At 43.7% G+C, this 16888-nt stretch overlaps 1 protein-coding gene across 3 annotated transcripts in view; it reads right to left on the reverse strand.

Annotated features, from left to right (window-relative positions):
- Positions 1-2215: 2215 nt before the first annotated feature.
- LOC130520592 (protein NLRC3-like) overlaps positions 2216-16888 on the reverse strand; it is a 29120-nt gene continuing 14447 nt past the window's right edge. Inside the window, exons 1-5 of one of the 3 annotated variants that reach the window (XM_057024286.1) lie at positions 6613-6715; positions 5581-5682; positions 5207-5319; positions 3286-5106; positions 2216-2358 (exon numbers count right to left, since the gene is read on the reverse strand). In XM_057024286.1, coding sequence (XP_056880266.1) covers positions 3317-5106; positions 5207-5319; positions 5581-5681 — 2004 coding nt within the window. In that variant the 5' untranslated portion in view covers position 5682; positions 6613-6715 and the 3' untranslated portion in view covers positions 2216-2358; positions 3286-3316. The other 2 variants (XM_057024285.1, XM_057024287.1) reach the window with 2 other exon arrangements.

Raw genomic sequence — 16888 nt, forward strand, 5'->3', positions numbered from 1 at the left:
TGAGAATGGTGTTTACCTCAGAGTTTCCAGTCGGCAGTTTGGAAAGTGGAGAGAACCACAGAGCAGCTTCACCCCTGAATCCTGCAGCTGGTTGAACCTGAGGTCCAGTTCTCTGAGATGGGAGGGATTGGACCTCAGCGCCGAGGCCAGAGAGCCACAGCTGATCTCTGATAAACTGCAGTAGTCTAATCTGAAAAATGCAGGATAAGGTTATACGGTGCAGGTCTGCATGTTATCTGCGTCAGTACTAAACCTACGTTAGTTCTTAGTTGGGTCAGACCTGAATTCACGATATTACAAGGAATTTTTTTAATGTCGTGCATCACAGCAGTGTTGAGAACAGCCTCACTTCACTCATCTTAGCAGCTGGTATATAGGTAGAAAAATGAAGACTGACCTGAGCGTCTCCAGTTTACAGTTTGGACTCTCCAGTCCAGAACAGAGCCGCTTCACTCCTGAATCCTTCAACGTGTTGGAGCTCAGGTCCAGAACCCTCAGATGGGAGAGGTTGGACTTCAGAGCTGAGGCCACAGAATCACAGCTGGTCTCTGATAAACTGCAGCGACTTAGTCTAAAATAACAATTATTTTGAGAGACGACAAATAAAAATCAACGAGAACTGTAACACTACGTTTATAACAAAGATCAAACATGTAAACATCTATTGTCTAACTAGTTACACCTGGGAAAGTACTGGATCATCTCTGACTGACCTGAGAGTCTCCAGCTTACAGAGAGGATCCTGGAGAAAACCACAGAGCAGCTTCACTGCTGGATCCTTCAGCTGGTTCTGACTGAGCTCCAGAACCCTCAGATGGGAGGGATTGGACCTCAGCGCCGAGGCCAGAGAGTCACAGCTGATCTCTGATAAACTGCAGTCACTCAGTCTGGATAAGGAATCATGGCAAGAAATGATCTCTTATTGGAGGAAAAGTCATATTACACTTGCTCAAAATCATTTTTTCATTTTATTTCATTATTTAATCAGGGCCCTTGGAGTCAGGAGCTCTGCCCCCCCCCTGATAAACTGGGATTTTACAGCAACAACATAGTTAAAAAGTATCTATAAAATTGTCTTTCAATGGCTCATTTAAATTCATACTACACTTCTCTTCTCCAAAAGTCAATGGAGTTTATCTTGAAGCCTTTTATTGTTTAGTTGTTATGTCGAAGATAAAAGAAAGCTGACCTGAGAGTCTCCAGCTCACAGAGAGGATCCTGGAGAAAACCACAGAGCAGCTTCACTGCTGGATCCTTCAGCTGGTTCTGACTCAGGTCCAGAACCCTCAGATGGGAGGGATTGGACCTCAGCGCCGAGGCCAGAGAGTCACAGCTGATCTCTGATAACCTGCAGTAATGCAACCTGGAAAAGGAATAAATGGGGCTGTCACGGAGTGAGCCGTGCCACATACGCACACACTTTATACGCACACACTTCATACGCACACACAAACATTCATTTCCATTTCTTCTATTCTGTTCCGTCAGGGTTACTCTCGTTTAGGCATTTCATACAAACCACTTTTTACCATAGCTCACCAGCAGGACATACTTCCTCGTTTGGGGAAACCGAAGGACTGGTCCATGATTGTATATATGGAGGGGTTTCGCGGGGTGCTACGGCACAATCTATTTTAGCGGGGGTGTTTTATTGGGGTAAATTGAACATGTATTTTATTGTGCACTGGGTGGTTGTTGGTGGTGGAAATTTGTTTTGGATTTTTACGCATATTTTGTATTTTCTTTTCGGTTGTAATTTTGAGTTTGTAAATGTATTAGTGAGCATAATAATTTTGATAATTGGTTTCACCTGTGGGAGGCGCTACAGGTATAAAAGCCCTGTAGTAGGCCCAAGACAGGGCTTCGTGTTGGTTGTTGAGTTGGTTGGTCATTGTTTTGGAGGAAAAGAAATTGTTGGCAAAGCGTTAAAGTGGTGGTGTGTAAGAGTGTGCAGGGTCTGTATGTATTGTATGGATTTAGCCTGGCATCTTCTGACGCCGCTTTATTTTTGGTAAATTAAAATACATTTTTGGAGGAAAGAATCTCCCATCTCCCTCTGTCTCCTCCACTGCCGTTCATCCTTGCGACAGGGGCAAATAAAAACACATTTCTAAATATGAAATGAAGAAAAAAGCAGAAAATGTAAAGAAATTTAGAAAAGACCAACAGAGGCCTCCTGACCTGAGCGTCTCCAGTCTGCAGTTTGGATGCATCATTGCAGAAGACAGTAACTTTACTCCGGCATCTCTCAGGCTTTGGTTGTTGATTAAGCTCAGCTCCCGTAGATGAGAAGGGTTTGACGTCATTGCTGAGGCCACAACTTCCCAATGACTCGTTAAAAGAACACGATCAGACAGTCTGTTGTGTATGAAACAAAAATAGTGAGTCAAACTTTGGGATTTCTAATCAACTTATCTGAGAATCTACCTCAACACAAATGTAGCTCATTTCCTGGAAAGCTAAATTCAACACCGTAGAGCAACAGTTTGAACGACCATCAGATCTGAAATGCAACTGAATTATTCTTAACATTTGTCTTATTTTAGAACAGCTCATAATTACTCAATATTTAAAATGATTATAGCAAATGGTTTAAAGAAACGTGCATCTTTTTATCTGTCTATCGGCTCTTTGGATATTTTGCATTTCATACAATTTGTACGATTGTGCGTCAAGTCTTAATTCAGCGATCCGATCGATGACATCAGAGTCTCTGGTTGCATCGATTGCCGTCAGCTTCTGTTACATCTGCCTGTTTTCCTTCAAATCATTTTCACTGCACCTTTTGTTGCTAGTGATGAAGTTGCCACCTAACGGGTGTGGAAAGGCTCAAACAACTTTGTGGGTCACATAAAGGCTCCAAACGGAACCGCCACAAAGACCTAAAACACCCATTTAAACCAACGAGGCCGGCTGTTTTTACGTTGAACAAATGAAGCAAAATAGTCACGTGTCGTTAATTAAAATGTGTTTTTCTCTTGTTTGAATACGATGTATACAAACAAACAAAAGTTATTTAATTACATGACAGTAATTTCATGATAGTCAGTTAACTTGTGGCTCCTATTATTCCTGCCTTATGTTGGTTTGTCTGGATTGAACTTTGAACTTATATCCAACCAGTGTTGAACATTTCTGAATGAATTGTTTTTCTTTTTTAATTTATGGACGCTGCAATGGAGATAAAGAATTGAACGAATGACCACTGGAGGGGTTATTGCTACCTGACATGATCGACTCGGTTGATTTAAACGCCGATGTCCAGCTCCAAAAATCTTTACTTACTCGGCCTTCCTGCAGTTCCTCACAGCTGGAATCAGGCGACGTCGTCCCTCTCTGAGATGTTGTACCGCTGCAGGTTCAGCTCATCCAGAACCTCCTCTGACATCTGCAGCAGGTAGGCCAGAGCTGAACAGTGGAACTCTGACAGTCTCCTCTCTGATTTCTTCTCTGACTTCAGGAACTCTTGGATCTCCTGATGGACTGACTGATCCTTCATCTCCATCAGACAGTGAAAGATGTTGATGCTTCTGTCTGGGATTTTATCACTGTTCACCTCCTTCAGGTTGTTGAGGACCTTCTGGATGGTTTCTGGATGGTTCTCCATCTGATCCAACAGTCCACCCAAGATCCTCTGATTGGACTCCAGAGAGAGACCATGAAGGAAGCGAACAAACAAGTCCAGGTGGCCATTTTTAATTTCGAGAGATTTCATTAGTGTTCTCCCGAGGAAGACATCAAGAGATGTGGCTGGATTGTAATTTATGTGAAACCCAGCAAACCCGGAAAAGGAGATTGGTTTCGAATATTTTAGGAACTTTTTTATAACCACTCTGTCTTTCCTGGTGTAACAGTGGAACATGTAGACGGCAGCCAGAAACTCCTGAATGCTCAGATGAACAAAGCAGTAGACTGATTTCTGGAAGATCACACTCTCTCTTTTGAAGATCTCTGTACAAACTCCTGAGTACACCGACACCTCGGAGACGTCCAGTCCACATTGCTCCAGGTCTTCTGAGTAGAACATGATGTTTCCTTTCTCCAGATGTTCAAACGCCAGCCGACCCAACTTCAGAAGGAGTTCTTTGTCAGCCTCAGTCAGTTCCTCTGGTCTCTGCTCTCCTCCATACTTCTGCTTCTTCCTCTTTATCTGAACCCTCAGGAAGTGTGAGTAGAGGTCAGTCAGGGTTTTGGGCAGCTCTCCTCTCTGGTCTCTGGTCATCATGTCCTCCAGAACTATAGCAGTGATCCAGCAGAAAACTGGGATCAGACACATGATGTGGAGGCTCCTGGAGGCCTTGATGTGTGAGATGATTCTCTTGGACAGATCTTCATCACTGAACCTCCTCCTGAAGTACTCCTCCTTCTGGGAGTCAGTGAAGCCTCGTACTTCTGTGATCCTGTCAACACACGAGGGAGGAATCTGATAGGCTGCTGCAGGTCTGGAGGTGATCCAGATGAGAGCTGAGGGAAGCAGGTTCCCCTGGATGAGGTTCACCAGGAGCACCTCAACTGACGATACTTGTGTGACATCAGAGATGACCTGATGCTTGTTGAAACGCAGTGAAAATCTGCTTTCATCCAGGCCATCAAAGATGAACAGAAGTTTCCAGACAGTCAGATCTTCTGCTCTGATCTTCTGTAATGTTGGATGGAAAACATGAAGCAGTGAGAGAAGACTGTGCTGCTCATCTCTGATCAAGTTCAGCTCCCTGCATGAGAGCGGAAGCACCAGACTGATGTCTTGGTTCTCCAAACCTTCTGCCCAGTCCAGACTGAACTTCTGCACCGAGAAGGTTTTTCCGACGCCGGCGACACCGTTGGTCAGAACCACTCTGATGTGTCTCTGTTGCTCAGATAAGACTTTGAAGATGTCCTGGCACTTGATTGGAGTGTCCTGGATGTTCTTCTTGGAGATTCTCTCAAGCTGTCTCACCTCATGTTGTGTGTCCACCTCCTCACTTTGTCCCTCAGTGATGTAGAGCTCAGTGTAGATCTTGTTCAGCAGGGTTCCACTTCCTGCTTCATTAGTTCCTTCAGTCACATGTTCACATCTTCTCTTCAGACTGATCTTATGACCTTCTATCACCTCCTGCAGATCACCTCCTGAAAATAAGTAAACCAATGATTTCCATCTCTCATAAATCATCAACACAACTACAAATTCATGACATCACAAGTTCAATTTTATATTGAACAGTTTTACTTTGTTTGGGCTTCATTTCAGCATCTCCAGATCTGCTTCCAGATTGTGAACAAGAGGACTCTCCTGGTGGAGCTGACTGGTCCCAGTTTGATAGGATGTGCTCCCCCCTCTCACTATGAAACAGATCTCTATTAGTCCTTTGATTTATAGGATGAAAGAACCTGATCAAGACTCCAGCATTTATGTCTGAATTCATCTTTCAGTTTTAAACATGATTCTTGTTTCTAATCAACAATATTCACATTAAGTCTGTAACTATATGACTGTATGAGGTTTAAGTGTTAAACATCTCCAATAATAAACTCACAACCTGCTGCTGTTAATGTGACTAACAGCTGGCACACAAACACATCATCACGCTTTAGTTTTCTTACATTTTGTCTGAACTTCTGAAGCCTATTCCTCTACCTATGGACTGGTCACTCTTCAGGGACACACAGCTGGGCACTGTGGACTCTGCTCTGTCCTCGTCCATCCTGAGGAAACATCAGAAATAGTGATGAGACTGTGATGAAGGTAAATAATCTGGAGAGGTTGTAGTTAAATAATCCCAATTCACTGCATTTTTATCAAACAGGAACATTTCTAATACATTCTGAATAACAACTGAATCAATAAATCAATGATGTATATGTATAATTTTCATGTTTTCAGAGTTTAAGCTGCTTTTTTTAACTGTTCCCTGCAGTGAGAAAAGAACTGGCACCTTTTCCAGCCCCTCATCCTGCAGCACTGAATGTGCTCTAAAGTTCTTTCCAGAGCAAACGTCTCTGCACTTGCAGCAACATGTTGTAGTCATGGATCCGTGAGGAGAACTGGATACAGGAAACGTCCCGACTTTGATCCCAAAAAAACAACGGTGGTCCGGCAACGACGGGGACGCTGGTCCATCGGCCCGACAACACTGGTTTTCCACAGGCCAACATGGTGAAAGGACTGTCTTCAGCTCAACCACTAAATTATTTGGTGCTACATAAACATACTAGTCAGGACTTTTTAACTTCCCTCCTTTGTTCCCCTCTTCAATTATTTCTAATTTTCTGTGATCCTGTGTGGATTTATTATCTTCCTGCTTCGTCTGAAGAGAATACTTTCACTTTCACTTTTAAAACCTAATCAACAGCTTTATGTCGTATATATTACTACCATTAAAGCGTTCTGGGAGGGTTTAAAGTTCTTTTAGGATCAGTAGCAAAGAGCAGAAACATAAACTAAACGTCACTTAGAAAGACTATTCAACTATAACTAAAGCCAGACTATAAGAAAGTTAAATAAGACCGATTCATTTATAATGTATAATGATGTTTTGTGCTAAAACTAAATATAACGTCTCGTTGATTCAAATCTTGATTTTATCTCCAAACACAACTGTCAATTCTTTTCAATAATGCTCTTCGTTTACTCACCTTGTCGGTCTTCAGTCTTCCTGCTTAGTCTGAAAGGAATACTTTGAAAAACTCGTTTGTTGGGTTCCCAGTTTCTGGGAACGTTGTTGCTGGTGTCTACCTGCAGGGGGCGTGGAGGAGCCGCTCATCAGCCACAGCTGGCCCCGCAGACACACGCACCTGCGGTCTCTCTTCAATCTGCCGTTAGATTTAAGGACAGAACTCCCGTCTGCCAGCGGCGGAGTGTTTTCGTCCTCATCGTCAAACCCTGACTTCTGTGGCTTGACTATTAGTTTCCTTGCGGACTTGTTTTGGACTCTCTCGAGGTCTCTCCGCCTCTCTGAACGCGGACCGAACTGTTCTTGTTCACTTTAAAATAAAGACGCTTTTCGGACACCATTCTCCACCGTTATTCAACCAAGCTAAATAAATAAGATTTATGATGCTTCACAGATTTTGAAAGACTTGTAAAAGCAGCATATTTCTGCAGCCCTGGAGTCCAGGAGGAGCAGCAGAGGTCAGAATGTGTCGGAGCGCGTTTAACTATTGTCTGCAGTTCCACGCGTGTCCACCGGGTGGCGGTAAAGCACCACATGATATTTCTCCTTTTTGGAACTTCTTCAGCTGCGTTGAGCTTTAAATCTTCACCTGTCGCTCCCTTTAAGCTCTAAACTTTGCGGTTCTGTGTGTAGTTTGTTGGTTTAAATATTTTGATGCATTCTGATGACGATGAGTGAAACTGTCAATGACCAGTAGAAAGTTCGTCCATTTTTCTACTGTGTCACACATTTTCATTATTTATTGTCATTTTTGGGTCTAAACTGGGCCAGTTCTGTGAGCTGTTTTGCTTTTTCTGTAGACCAGATGTTCCAGGCAGGTTCCATCATGGGACACACGGATACAGGTCACGTGACAACAGTCAGCCTTTAGTTCTTTATTACAGGAGGATCTGGTTTATATACAGACACGTATCTGCAAAATACTAAAAAGTATATGAACCCAAAGTACTAAAAAGTCTACATACACGCACACACGTGTATTAAGTGTTTACACACGTTTGTGCGCGTACGTGCACACTGTATATTCATCTAATAACTGTTAGTTTCTAAAACACCAAAGTAGAGTCACTGAGGCACGGCTTCACCCCGAGGCACGCAGGTTTCACTGAGCAGGTGTGATGAACTGTTGCAGAAGGAAAAGCATGGAACATGTTAATAATCGGACACAAAAACACTCAGGTTTATTGTCTGGACCTCGCCATCCCTTTGGGGAGGATCATCTCATTCTTCAGCTTTGAACTGTCAGAGTTAAAAGGTTTCATCCTTCCACAAGACAAGAAAACTTCCGCCCAACCTTCTGACCTCTAGTGTCGTATTTTCATCTCTTCAAAAATTATCATGTTGAACATTTTGTCTTCCAAATTAAAAAGAAAAAAAATTTCACTGCAGACTTTAAAGCAGCGAGAGGAAAACCAGCAGGATCACTAGGAAGAGAGACGGAACCAGGCGCCTGGAGATGAGCTCATCTGAACATCTACCCTTTAACAGCCATCGCTAGTAAATGGTCCTTCAGCCTCATCGCTTCGAGGGTGGAAACGTGTTTAGGCCGTCAATAACAGCTTTGTGAAACTACCTGTAGCTGAGGAGGCCTCATCCCAAAGCAGCAGGTCCAGATGGAGTTTCGCTCGACTCCTGAGAGTCGGTGCAATGGGCTTCTGCAGCACATCATGCTGAATCAGAGGGTCTGTGGAAACCATCTTATCGTCTCCCAGTCTGCTAAATGCCACATGTGATGAAGACCATGGAGGGGCTGCTGCTGAACCACCGGAGACCACAGATTTAGAGTCCATTCCAAGAAAGGAAGAAGGTGGCAGACTCTTACGAGCTGGTGATAAAAACAGGGGGAAACTGCAGAAATCCTCTGAGGATATGAGATATGCTGCACTGCCAACACGGAGGCTCCGTGGAAGAAAATGGTCACTTAAGTCAACGACCTGGCAGGTGGCAAAACCAGCAAAGGTGCAAGTGGCAGATCTTGAGGAAGCTACTCATCACCTGAGGACTTGCATCTAAAGACTACTTTTTCCTCATCATCTGAGGCACAGATAAATACACAATGAATTAATTATTTACTTCTTGATAAAGATTTTTTTAAAAGTGTGTATAGCTCGTGAAAGGGATGTAAAGTTCAAACCTCAGGGCTGCAGCGAAATAGAGGGAAAGTCCGCCCACTAGTGGTGACAAGGTCACTGCACCCTTAAATACTAACGATACTAATGCAAACCGGTCAAACAAAAAAACAACCACATGTCTATGTTCAAGCTCATTGGGCCTCCGCAATAACTGCCGTACTAACCTACGGGTCAGAAGGCTCCGCGGGCAGGTCAGGGTGTAAGTTAAACGCAACCGAACCACCGAAATGTCTGAGAAAACGCAGAATTAAAAACACACCAGCAGAAAAGAAAACCAACGAAACCAAGAGGCACAACAGGGCAAACAGCGGCCTGAGAAGCCTTAAAAGAAACGAAGCCAACATGAGCAGTAACAGGCAAACGGCACTAAAACCGCAGCAGTTTACCTGGTTAATTGGCTGCAGCCCGCACGCCTCAACTCCCTCCCCCGATAGCAGTTGCGGGAGCCAACCGGCAGGGGGCGCAGCGACACACCGCCGTAATCCAGCAGGCCAACCTGGGACACCAGGGCTGTGTGTGTGTGTGTGTGTGTGTGTGTGTAATAGTTTTTATTTCTGTTCCTGGTTGGTAGGGATAAACTGCAGTAGCGGTTCCTGCTTTGGGTTTTCCACGCTCCGTTGCCATAGTTACGGGTAAACGGACGCTGAGCGCGGCGCTCTGACGCGAGTCGCGTTCGATTTCTGGGGCGTTTTGACCGAAACTGAGTTACCGAATCATCTTCATCCAGGTATGAAGTGATAAAGCTCCAACTCAGCGCTGCCCTATTCAAAATGAGGCTGTAATCTGCGCGTCTCGGGCTTCATAGACCTCAAAGAGGGACGTAAATATGTAACATTTCTACAATTTTGTGGCCAAAATGAGTTTGCATTGACTTGATTGTGCTTTTATCAGGTGGTTTAGGACCGAACATGGACCCCCTGTAGCTCCTCTTCAGTACTGGACAGCGGTGGGCTGGAGGTTCTTGGTTCTACCAAACAATCCAGGTGAGGTTTTTCAGGGATGAAAGATCAAAGAAGCTTTGATGGAAAGCAACAGACATTACAAGCGCGTTAGATTCTATTACAACTGATGTTGCTGGTCCGCATTGCCTTCAGCCGCAGCAGCAACTATAGAACTAGAACCCACTGAACTCTTCTCATTGATGTGTCCTGACCGACACCCCATCCAGAACCCGGCTAATCTAAAGAATCAGCACCTTCTGCTCCCTCCTCAACACAATGAAACACAATCAGTGAGGGCAAAACTAGAAAATTCCCATGCAACAACTCCTCAAAAGTACAGACGTCAGCACCGGTTCCTTTGACTTCCACAGGGATCCACCAGCGCAGTGTCATGGTGCTCAGACCGACCCTCCAGTTCCAGCCCTGAGGTTCTGCGGTCAACTGGCTCAATGGACAGGAAACTCAACCAACTACCAGGTCCGGGCCGCGCACGCCATCCTTGTCGTGAGCTTTAGACCGTCTCTTTAAACTAGTTCCACCTCGATGAATGTCCGCTGTGCAAAGTTGGTACGTTCCAAATGGACTCAAACCCATCAGGACTAAGAAACGTCCAAAGTTTAGCATCAGCACTGAAGCGTGCGGCAGGTTGTAAATATAGTCCGGTTCTGTCTGTTAAATGTTAAATACATCTTATTGCTAAACAGGAGCGATCCACATAATAAGTTAAATATGATCGAAGGGCTTTTGTCTGTGTGGAAGGGGGACGTGGGGATCAACTCCACCATCTTCTTTGAAGCCTCGCCGGGAGAAATGGCCTCATCCCGCCTGGAGCTGCGCAACGAGGGCAACACGTCCATCTTCTACAGCTGGCAGCAGCTGGACGTCTCCTCCAGCCTGTCGCACCTGCTCTCACACAGAAGGCGCAGCTGCTTCTACTTCAACCAGTCCTCAGGTACGTGCGGCCCCCGACCAGGCGTCCTGAGTCCCCCGTCCCCCGTCGCCGACCAAAGCCTGGGCCGCGACTTCGCCCATGACCAGACATTTACGGATTTCACCCCATTTGAGGAGGAAGCCTATTCCGCAGCGTTTGGATCCTTCTCTGGTTCCACATCTCCAATGTGAAATGTATTTTTTCCTGTTGCGAAGGAAACAAAGAGTAACACTTGATTAGATCAATAAATGATTCAATGTCACTCATTCAACCGATAAAGCAGAACCGTGTCAAATTCATTGTGCACCGACTGATATATTTAATGTATTTTAAAATGATTTTGAACATTGTCAGACCAGTAAGGTCCAGCTGTGCACCAGCATTAGCTTCGTCCTGAGCTCCCAGTCGGACTGAGGCCCTAATGGACTGGATCCACCGTATGGCCCGAATATAAGACGACCCTGATTATAAGACGACCCCTCTTTTTCAGTCTTATTTCAATGCAAAAAACACCGTCTTATATTCGGGCCAATACGGTATTAATAATGACATTTAGTTAAAGGTAAATTGAGCAAATTGGCTATTTCAGAAGTGTGTATCAAACTGGTCGCCCTTCACATTATTCAGTACCCAGGAAGTAGCTCTCGGTTTCAAAAAGGTTGGTGACCCCTGCACTAGACTAAAATGACCGCATATAGTATATGTGGTCATTTTAAAATTTTTCAATGAACATTCGATCAGTCTGGCCCTCGGCTTGGAGCTACATTTTTTATTTGGCCCTCCGTCCATTTGACTTTGACACCCCTGATTTAAATGAATCAGTATGTTCCATCAGTGGTTAAAAATCCGATGAATGTGATCATCAAAATGCACAAATTCTGTCTTAAATCAGTATCAGCTGTCTTTGTTCATTAAAATATCGAGCAGTGATCCAGGATTAAACGTTGCTGTTGTCCAAGATTACTGACTGATCCATGATGTAACAGATTTCTATTATATCGATTAATGGAATGTTTGCATTGAAATTTGACAGAAATCTGCAGAATGTAAACTGTATAAAAGTTCACTTTCACAGAAACAGTTGCAGTCTCATTATGGGCTGTAACTGTAGGAGCTCCAGCTTATGTCATTAGAATCTACATGATTCAGTTTATTCATGCTTTTAGTGCTCTTTTGACTGAATTTTACCAGATAAAAATGTACCTTTCTGCCCCCAATACAAGAGTTCCTCTGTGTTCTAAGAGTTTAAAGAAATGCATTTAAAAAACTTAAAACGAGGCCAGATTTCCTGCAAAAGCCTGGTTTGACCAGCAAGTCTGGCTCATTTACAGTTATTGATGAGCTCTTTTTCTGTGATATCTGTCATTTAAGTCCTAAAAAGCTATTTAAGGGTCGTTTTCCTTCCACTTCTCAATCACCGTCGTGTCCAACTTCACAGGACCTGCCCAAAGGTTCCCGTTTCTGTCATCCTCGCAAAAACGGACTAAAAGGACGCTTCTCCGGGTCATCCAGCTCACCTTGTCCAGGCAGCCGCGTCCGGGCTGGAGACTCGCTGATGCTGCGCTGACAACCACCGTCAGTGACAAGCTAGCGAGAGTTAACTCACGGGACCGGAAATTAGCGACAGTAACCGGAAGTAAACAAAGGAGCCGACATCTGCGTTCAAGTTTAATTCAAATATGCAAATAAAGAGTAAAAAATAAAATAAAAAAAATACATTTATACTTAACAAAAATATAAGGACTCATCAACTTTATTTCTACCCAAAATTTAGTCATTACATAAACTTCCTCATGCAAATATTTCGACAGTATGATATTAAACTATTAGCATTACACAAACGTATTTTTTACTTTTGCCAAAATGTACATGTAAAAATGTTTTCATCCTCAGCCACATAACACAAAGCAAATAAACACATAAGAAAACACAGTAAAGTTTCAAATTAAGAAAATATCAAATCTAAGATCACAAAAAAGCGCATAAAAAATAATTGAGAATGTGACTGTGTACTGCGCAATCCCTTGCTTATTCTAAGCTTATTCTTTTTATTTTAATTATTTCGTTTGCTGTTAACTATTGTCTTCCTGATTTAGGCGTAACGAGCTGCAGGTGTGCTGGAGGCTCAGCGCTTTTCGGAGATCGGCCCGCCCCTGAATGCCGCTCCTGCAGGTAGGGGGGGAGGTGAGAAGTCCGAGTGCCGACCAGAAACCGAACCACCAAATAACATTCGAAAGAGGATATATGAACATGTGACTTAATAAGATATGAAAGAGGATATATGAACATGTGATTTTTCCACTATCACACACAGACATACACACATCAGTATCAGTACCTATGGTCGCGAAAATACGGTACTGTATATAGAACATAGGGCACGTTTGTGCGTGATATCACTCCGCGTCTGCGCAACAACCACAACCTCCTATCTTTAGTATTGCTGCGCCAACTGGTGGTCTTTTGGGTTGAGGATAACGGTGATCTATATGTACCTATATGTAGCTATAGCGTCATTGGCCTCCACTCCAGCCACTCCTGGTAGTTCCTCAAAAACACAGAGTTTTTAGTGGATGCACAATCTGTGGAAGCCAACATAGAAATTTCTGAAGAGCCAAAGTTCTTGCAACAAAAATATAGTCCCCAATTAGGTTGTTTTGTTATCACACGACCCCGTCCCCATTATCTTAAGAGAATATAAAAGAATGAGTGGAGACAGAAGAGAGAATGAGACAATTTTGGCGCGTGTCGCTCTTGATTTTGTGTTTATTTTTGCAGTAAACTTAAAGGAGGCCTTTTCACTTTATGTTTGATTCCATTTAAGCTGATATTCCATTCTTGACATCTTAAAATTTACAGGATTCATGGGAGATTTATTTGGTCATTTTGCTTCTTTTTATTTACTAGTTCCCACATTTATTATTTGTTTTTATTAGATTGCAATAAATCATATAACATTTAACAGATTGACTAAAGTCAAATGACCTGCGGTTCCCACCGATAGCCGTCATTCTGATGGGTTTTTGCTGGTTGCAGCTGAAATATTCCAATGCTCCATGTCACAGAGACAGTAAATACTAAACCCTAAAGATTCTGAAGGCATGATGTAAAATAGTAACGTATAATACAGACGTTTGAAGAGACAATTAAGAGAATGTTTCATGCTTATAAGAGTGGTCGAGGAGCCATTTAGAACTTTATAAAGAAGCATTGTGTGATACCAGGAACTAATTTAACTTCAAGGCGAAGCTGCTTCTGCTTTGTCGACCATCGACTGATCTCCTGAAAGTCCACCAGCGCTTTTTGAAAACTGAATTTTTCATCTATGGACGGAGTAGACGGCAGATGTTTCCACAGATGCTCTTCACCAGTGGTCAGTGAGTGATGCAGCAGATGAGCGGGAGTTGACTGGCTTCAACCAGCTACTGACTCAATGTGTCCAGCCCATAGTGTGGATTCTCTACGAGATCAGACAGCAGCTTCACTCCTGAATCCTGCAGATTGTTGAAGCTGAGGTCCAGTTCTCTGAGATGGGAGGGATTGGACCTCAGCGCCGAGGCCAGAGAGTCACAGCTGATCTTTGATAACCTGCAGCGCCTTAATCTAAATACAGAAGGGAAACTTTTATAAGGTTATAAGTGAAACCAGTATTAATCTGAAACGTTAATCAAAGGCATGATCTGTAAATATTAAATTTAGTTACAGGTTAAAAAATGATAGTAATATGTAATTACCACAATTCCAACCTCTCAGGTTTGCACTGTTCCAAAGGAGAACATATATTGTTATGGCCCTCACTCTTCCCAGGTTCTCCCCACCTCTTTCCCTCCCATCTCATCATGGAGATCCATCTCACCTGTGGCTCATCTTTAAAGGCACAACCTGTCTTAGATGACTTCCTGTCTCCCTCACCATCTCCCTCCTCGTTGGCTGGTGTCTACCAGGCACCCTCACCTAGTTTTGTCTAATTTTGGTTACCATCTGTCGGCTTTTTCATTGTCCTTAAATCAATTTATCATGAATAAGTGGTCCCCGTGTGGCCCTCCCTCCTGAAGGAACTGGGCACAACACACACACTCAGAAAGTGTGAGGACCCTCGGATGGAATAATGGACATTTTTGAGAATGGTGTTTACCTCAGAGTTCCCAGTCGGCAGTTTGGAAAGTGGAGAAAACCACAGAGCAGCTTCACTCCTGGATCCTGCAGATGGTTCTCACTCAGGTCCAGTTCTCTGAGATGGGAGGGATTGGACCTCAGCGCCGAGGCCAGAGAGCCACAGCTGATCTCTGATAAACTGCAGTAACGCAATCTGAAAAATGCAGGATAAGGTTATACGGTGCAGGTCTGCATGTTATCTGCGTCAGTACTAAACCTACGTTAGTTCTTAGTTGGGTCAGACCTGAATTCACGATATTACAAGGAATTTCTTTAATGTCGTGCATCACAGCAGTATTGAGAACAGCCTCACTTCACCATCTTAGCAGCTGGTATATAGGTAGAAAAATGAAGACTGACCTGAGCGTCTCCAGTTTACAGTTTGGACTCTTCAGTCCAGAACAGAGCCGCTTCACTCCTGAATCCTGCAACGTGTTGGCGCTCAGGTTCAGAACCCTCAGATGGGAGAGATTGGACTTCAGAGCTGAGGCCACAGAATCACAGCTGGTCTCTGATAAACTGCAGCCACTTAGTCTAAAATAACAATTATTTTGAGAGAAGACAAATAAAAATCAACATGTACCAGAGCAAAACACAGCTTACAAGCAACAAACCTCTCGTCCTGCACTGGCTTATCTGCCGTATGTTCGTATTTTGGGTTCTTTCAGGGCGTTGGACAAGATCTACACCGTATGTAAAGTGTGTGTGGGTCAAAATACCTTCCAAGTTTGTGAGACCACATTTCTCAATAGCACTCAACTCTTGTCAGGAGTTGGGACAAAGCGACCCACTCCTGATAGCTTGTGGGCGATGCTGCAGCGACCCTGAAAGCCCTACACTCTCTGGGGAAACCAAATCAAAGGTTTTAGACACTGCTGGATGCTGGAAGGGTGGCTATAGTCTGGACGCATAGTTCCCCTAACTGCACAGTTCTCCAACAATGATTGGCAGCTGGTGTCACTTGTTCTCCAGATGAGAAAAGGAAAGAGAGCCACCCCACAGTGTGTTTGATTGCCCCACTGCAAGCTCAATGCTGCCAGAAAACATTGCAGGAGCATCAATTCCCCTCAGGGCATCAACAAGGACCTCAGGAAAAGGTGCAGCTGCCACCTACTAGAGACAAGCACACTGAGCTGAGATTCAAAGCCCTCTCCTCCCAAGAGAAGAGCTTGTTTGTTGGAGGCTCTTCTGGGCGATACCTGGTGCCACAGCTCCAGTTCAGCCCGTCTCTGGAGCTGAGGTGGAGCTTAGCAAGTTTCATGGTTCTCCACCACTTCCTCTCGCTGAGGACCTTCTCAGCTGGTGGTTTCTGCTCCACCTTCCAAGTTGAGCAAGTGATACTTCTGCATTCCTGCCACCAGTGTCTCTGCAGAAAGAGTCTTCTCTACTGTTTTATATTATATTATAGAAAATTAGGATTTTTGGTTGATGTCTTAGATGTTCTTGACTAAGAGCAGGATTCTTTAATAACATAGAAAGATTCGATGAGAAGAGAAATTGTATTATTTTATGAACTACTTCCACTACTATTATATACACATACTTCCATATTGTCTTAGATTGCAAGCTGCATTTATTGCATCGTTCATAGAAAGTCATATTTGTGAGGAGAAAAACTCAAATAAGGTCATTTTCATTAATGATCATTACAAAAGAAGGAGGCGATGAACAAACAGATTTATATAAAAATGTGTGAAAACTTATGCATGGAAACATTCTAAAAATGGTTGCATTGTGTAGAATCGGTGTAGAATCAACTTGTTGACTTCTGATTTGGACTCCAATGGAAGTGAGGTGCAACAATTGTGGATGCTGAAAGCTTCAGATCTTCATGAAGGTTTCTGTGGTTGGACTGACCTGCTGCCCCTTTAAGAGGGAGGCAGGTTTGGGCTTCTGGCTGGAATGAAGCCACCTAAGATGAGAACGATTGCAGGCTTTCGGTACCAAGGTTTAACAGGGTGCTCACTTCACACTTGGGCTTTTCTCTTTTTTGGGATGGTTTTCTCAGTAGAGAAGGGGCATGGCACACTGCAGCAGCTTTCTTTTGGGGTTTCTAGTTTTCCTTCTGATCTTTAAAAG

Source organism: Takifugu flavidus, unplaced genomic scaffold, assembly GCF_003711565.1.
Source record: "Takifugu flavidus isolate HTHZ2018 unplaced genomic scaffold, ASM371156v2 ctg436, whole genome shotgun sequence".
Classification (NCBI taxonomy): domain Eukaryota; kingdom Metazoa; phylum Chordata; class Actinopteri; order Tetraodontiformes; family Tetraodontidae; genus Takifugu; species Takifugu flavidus.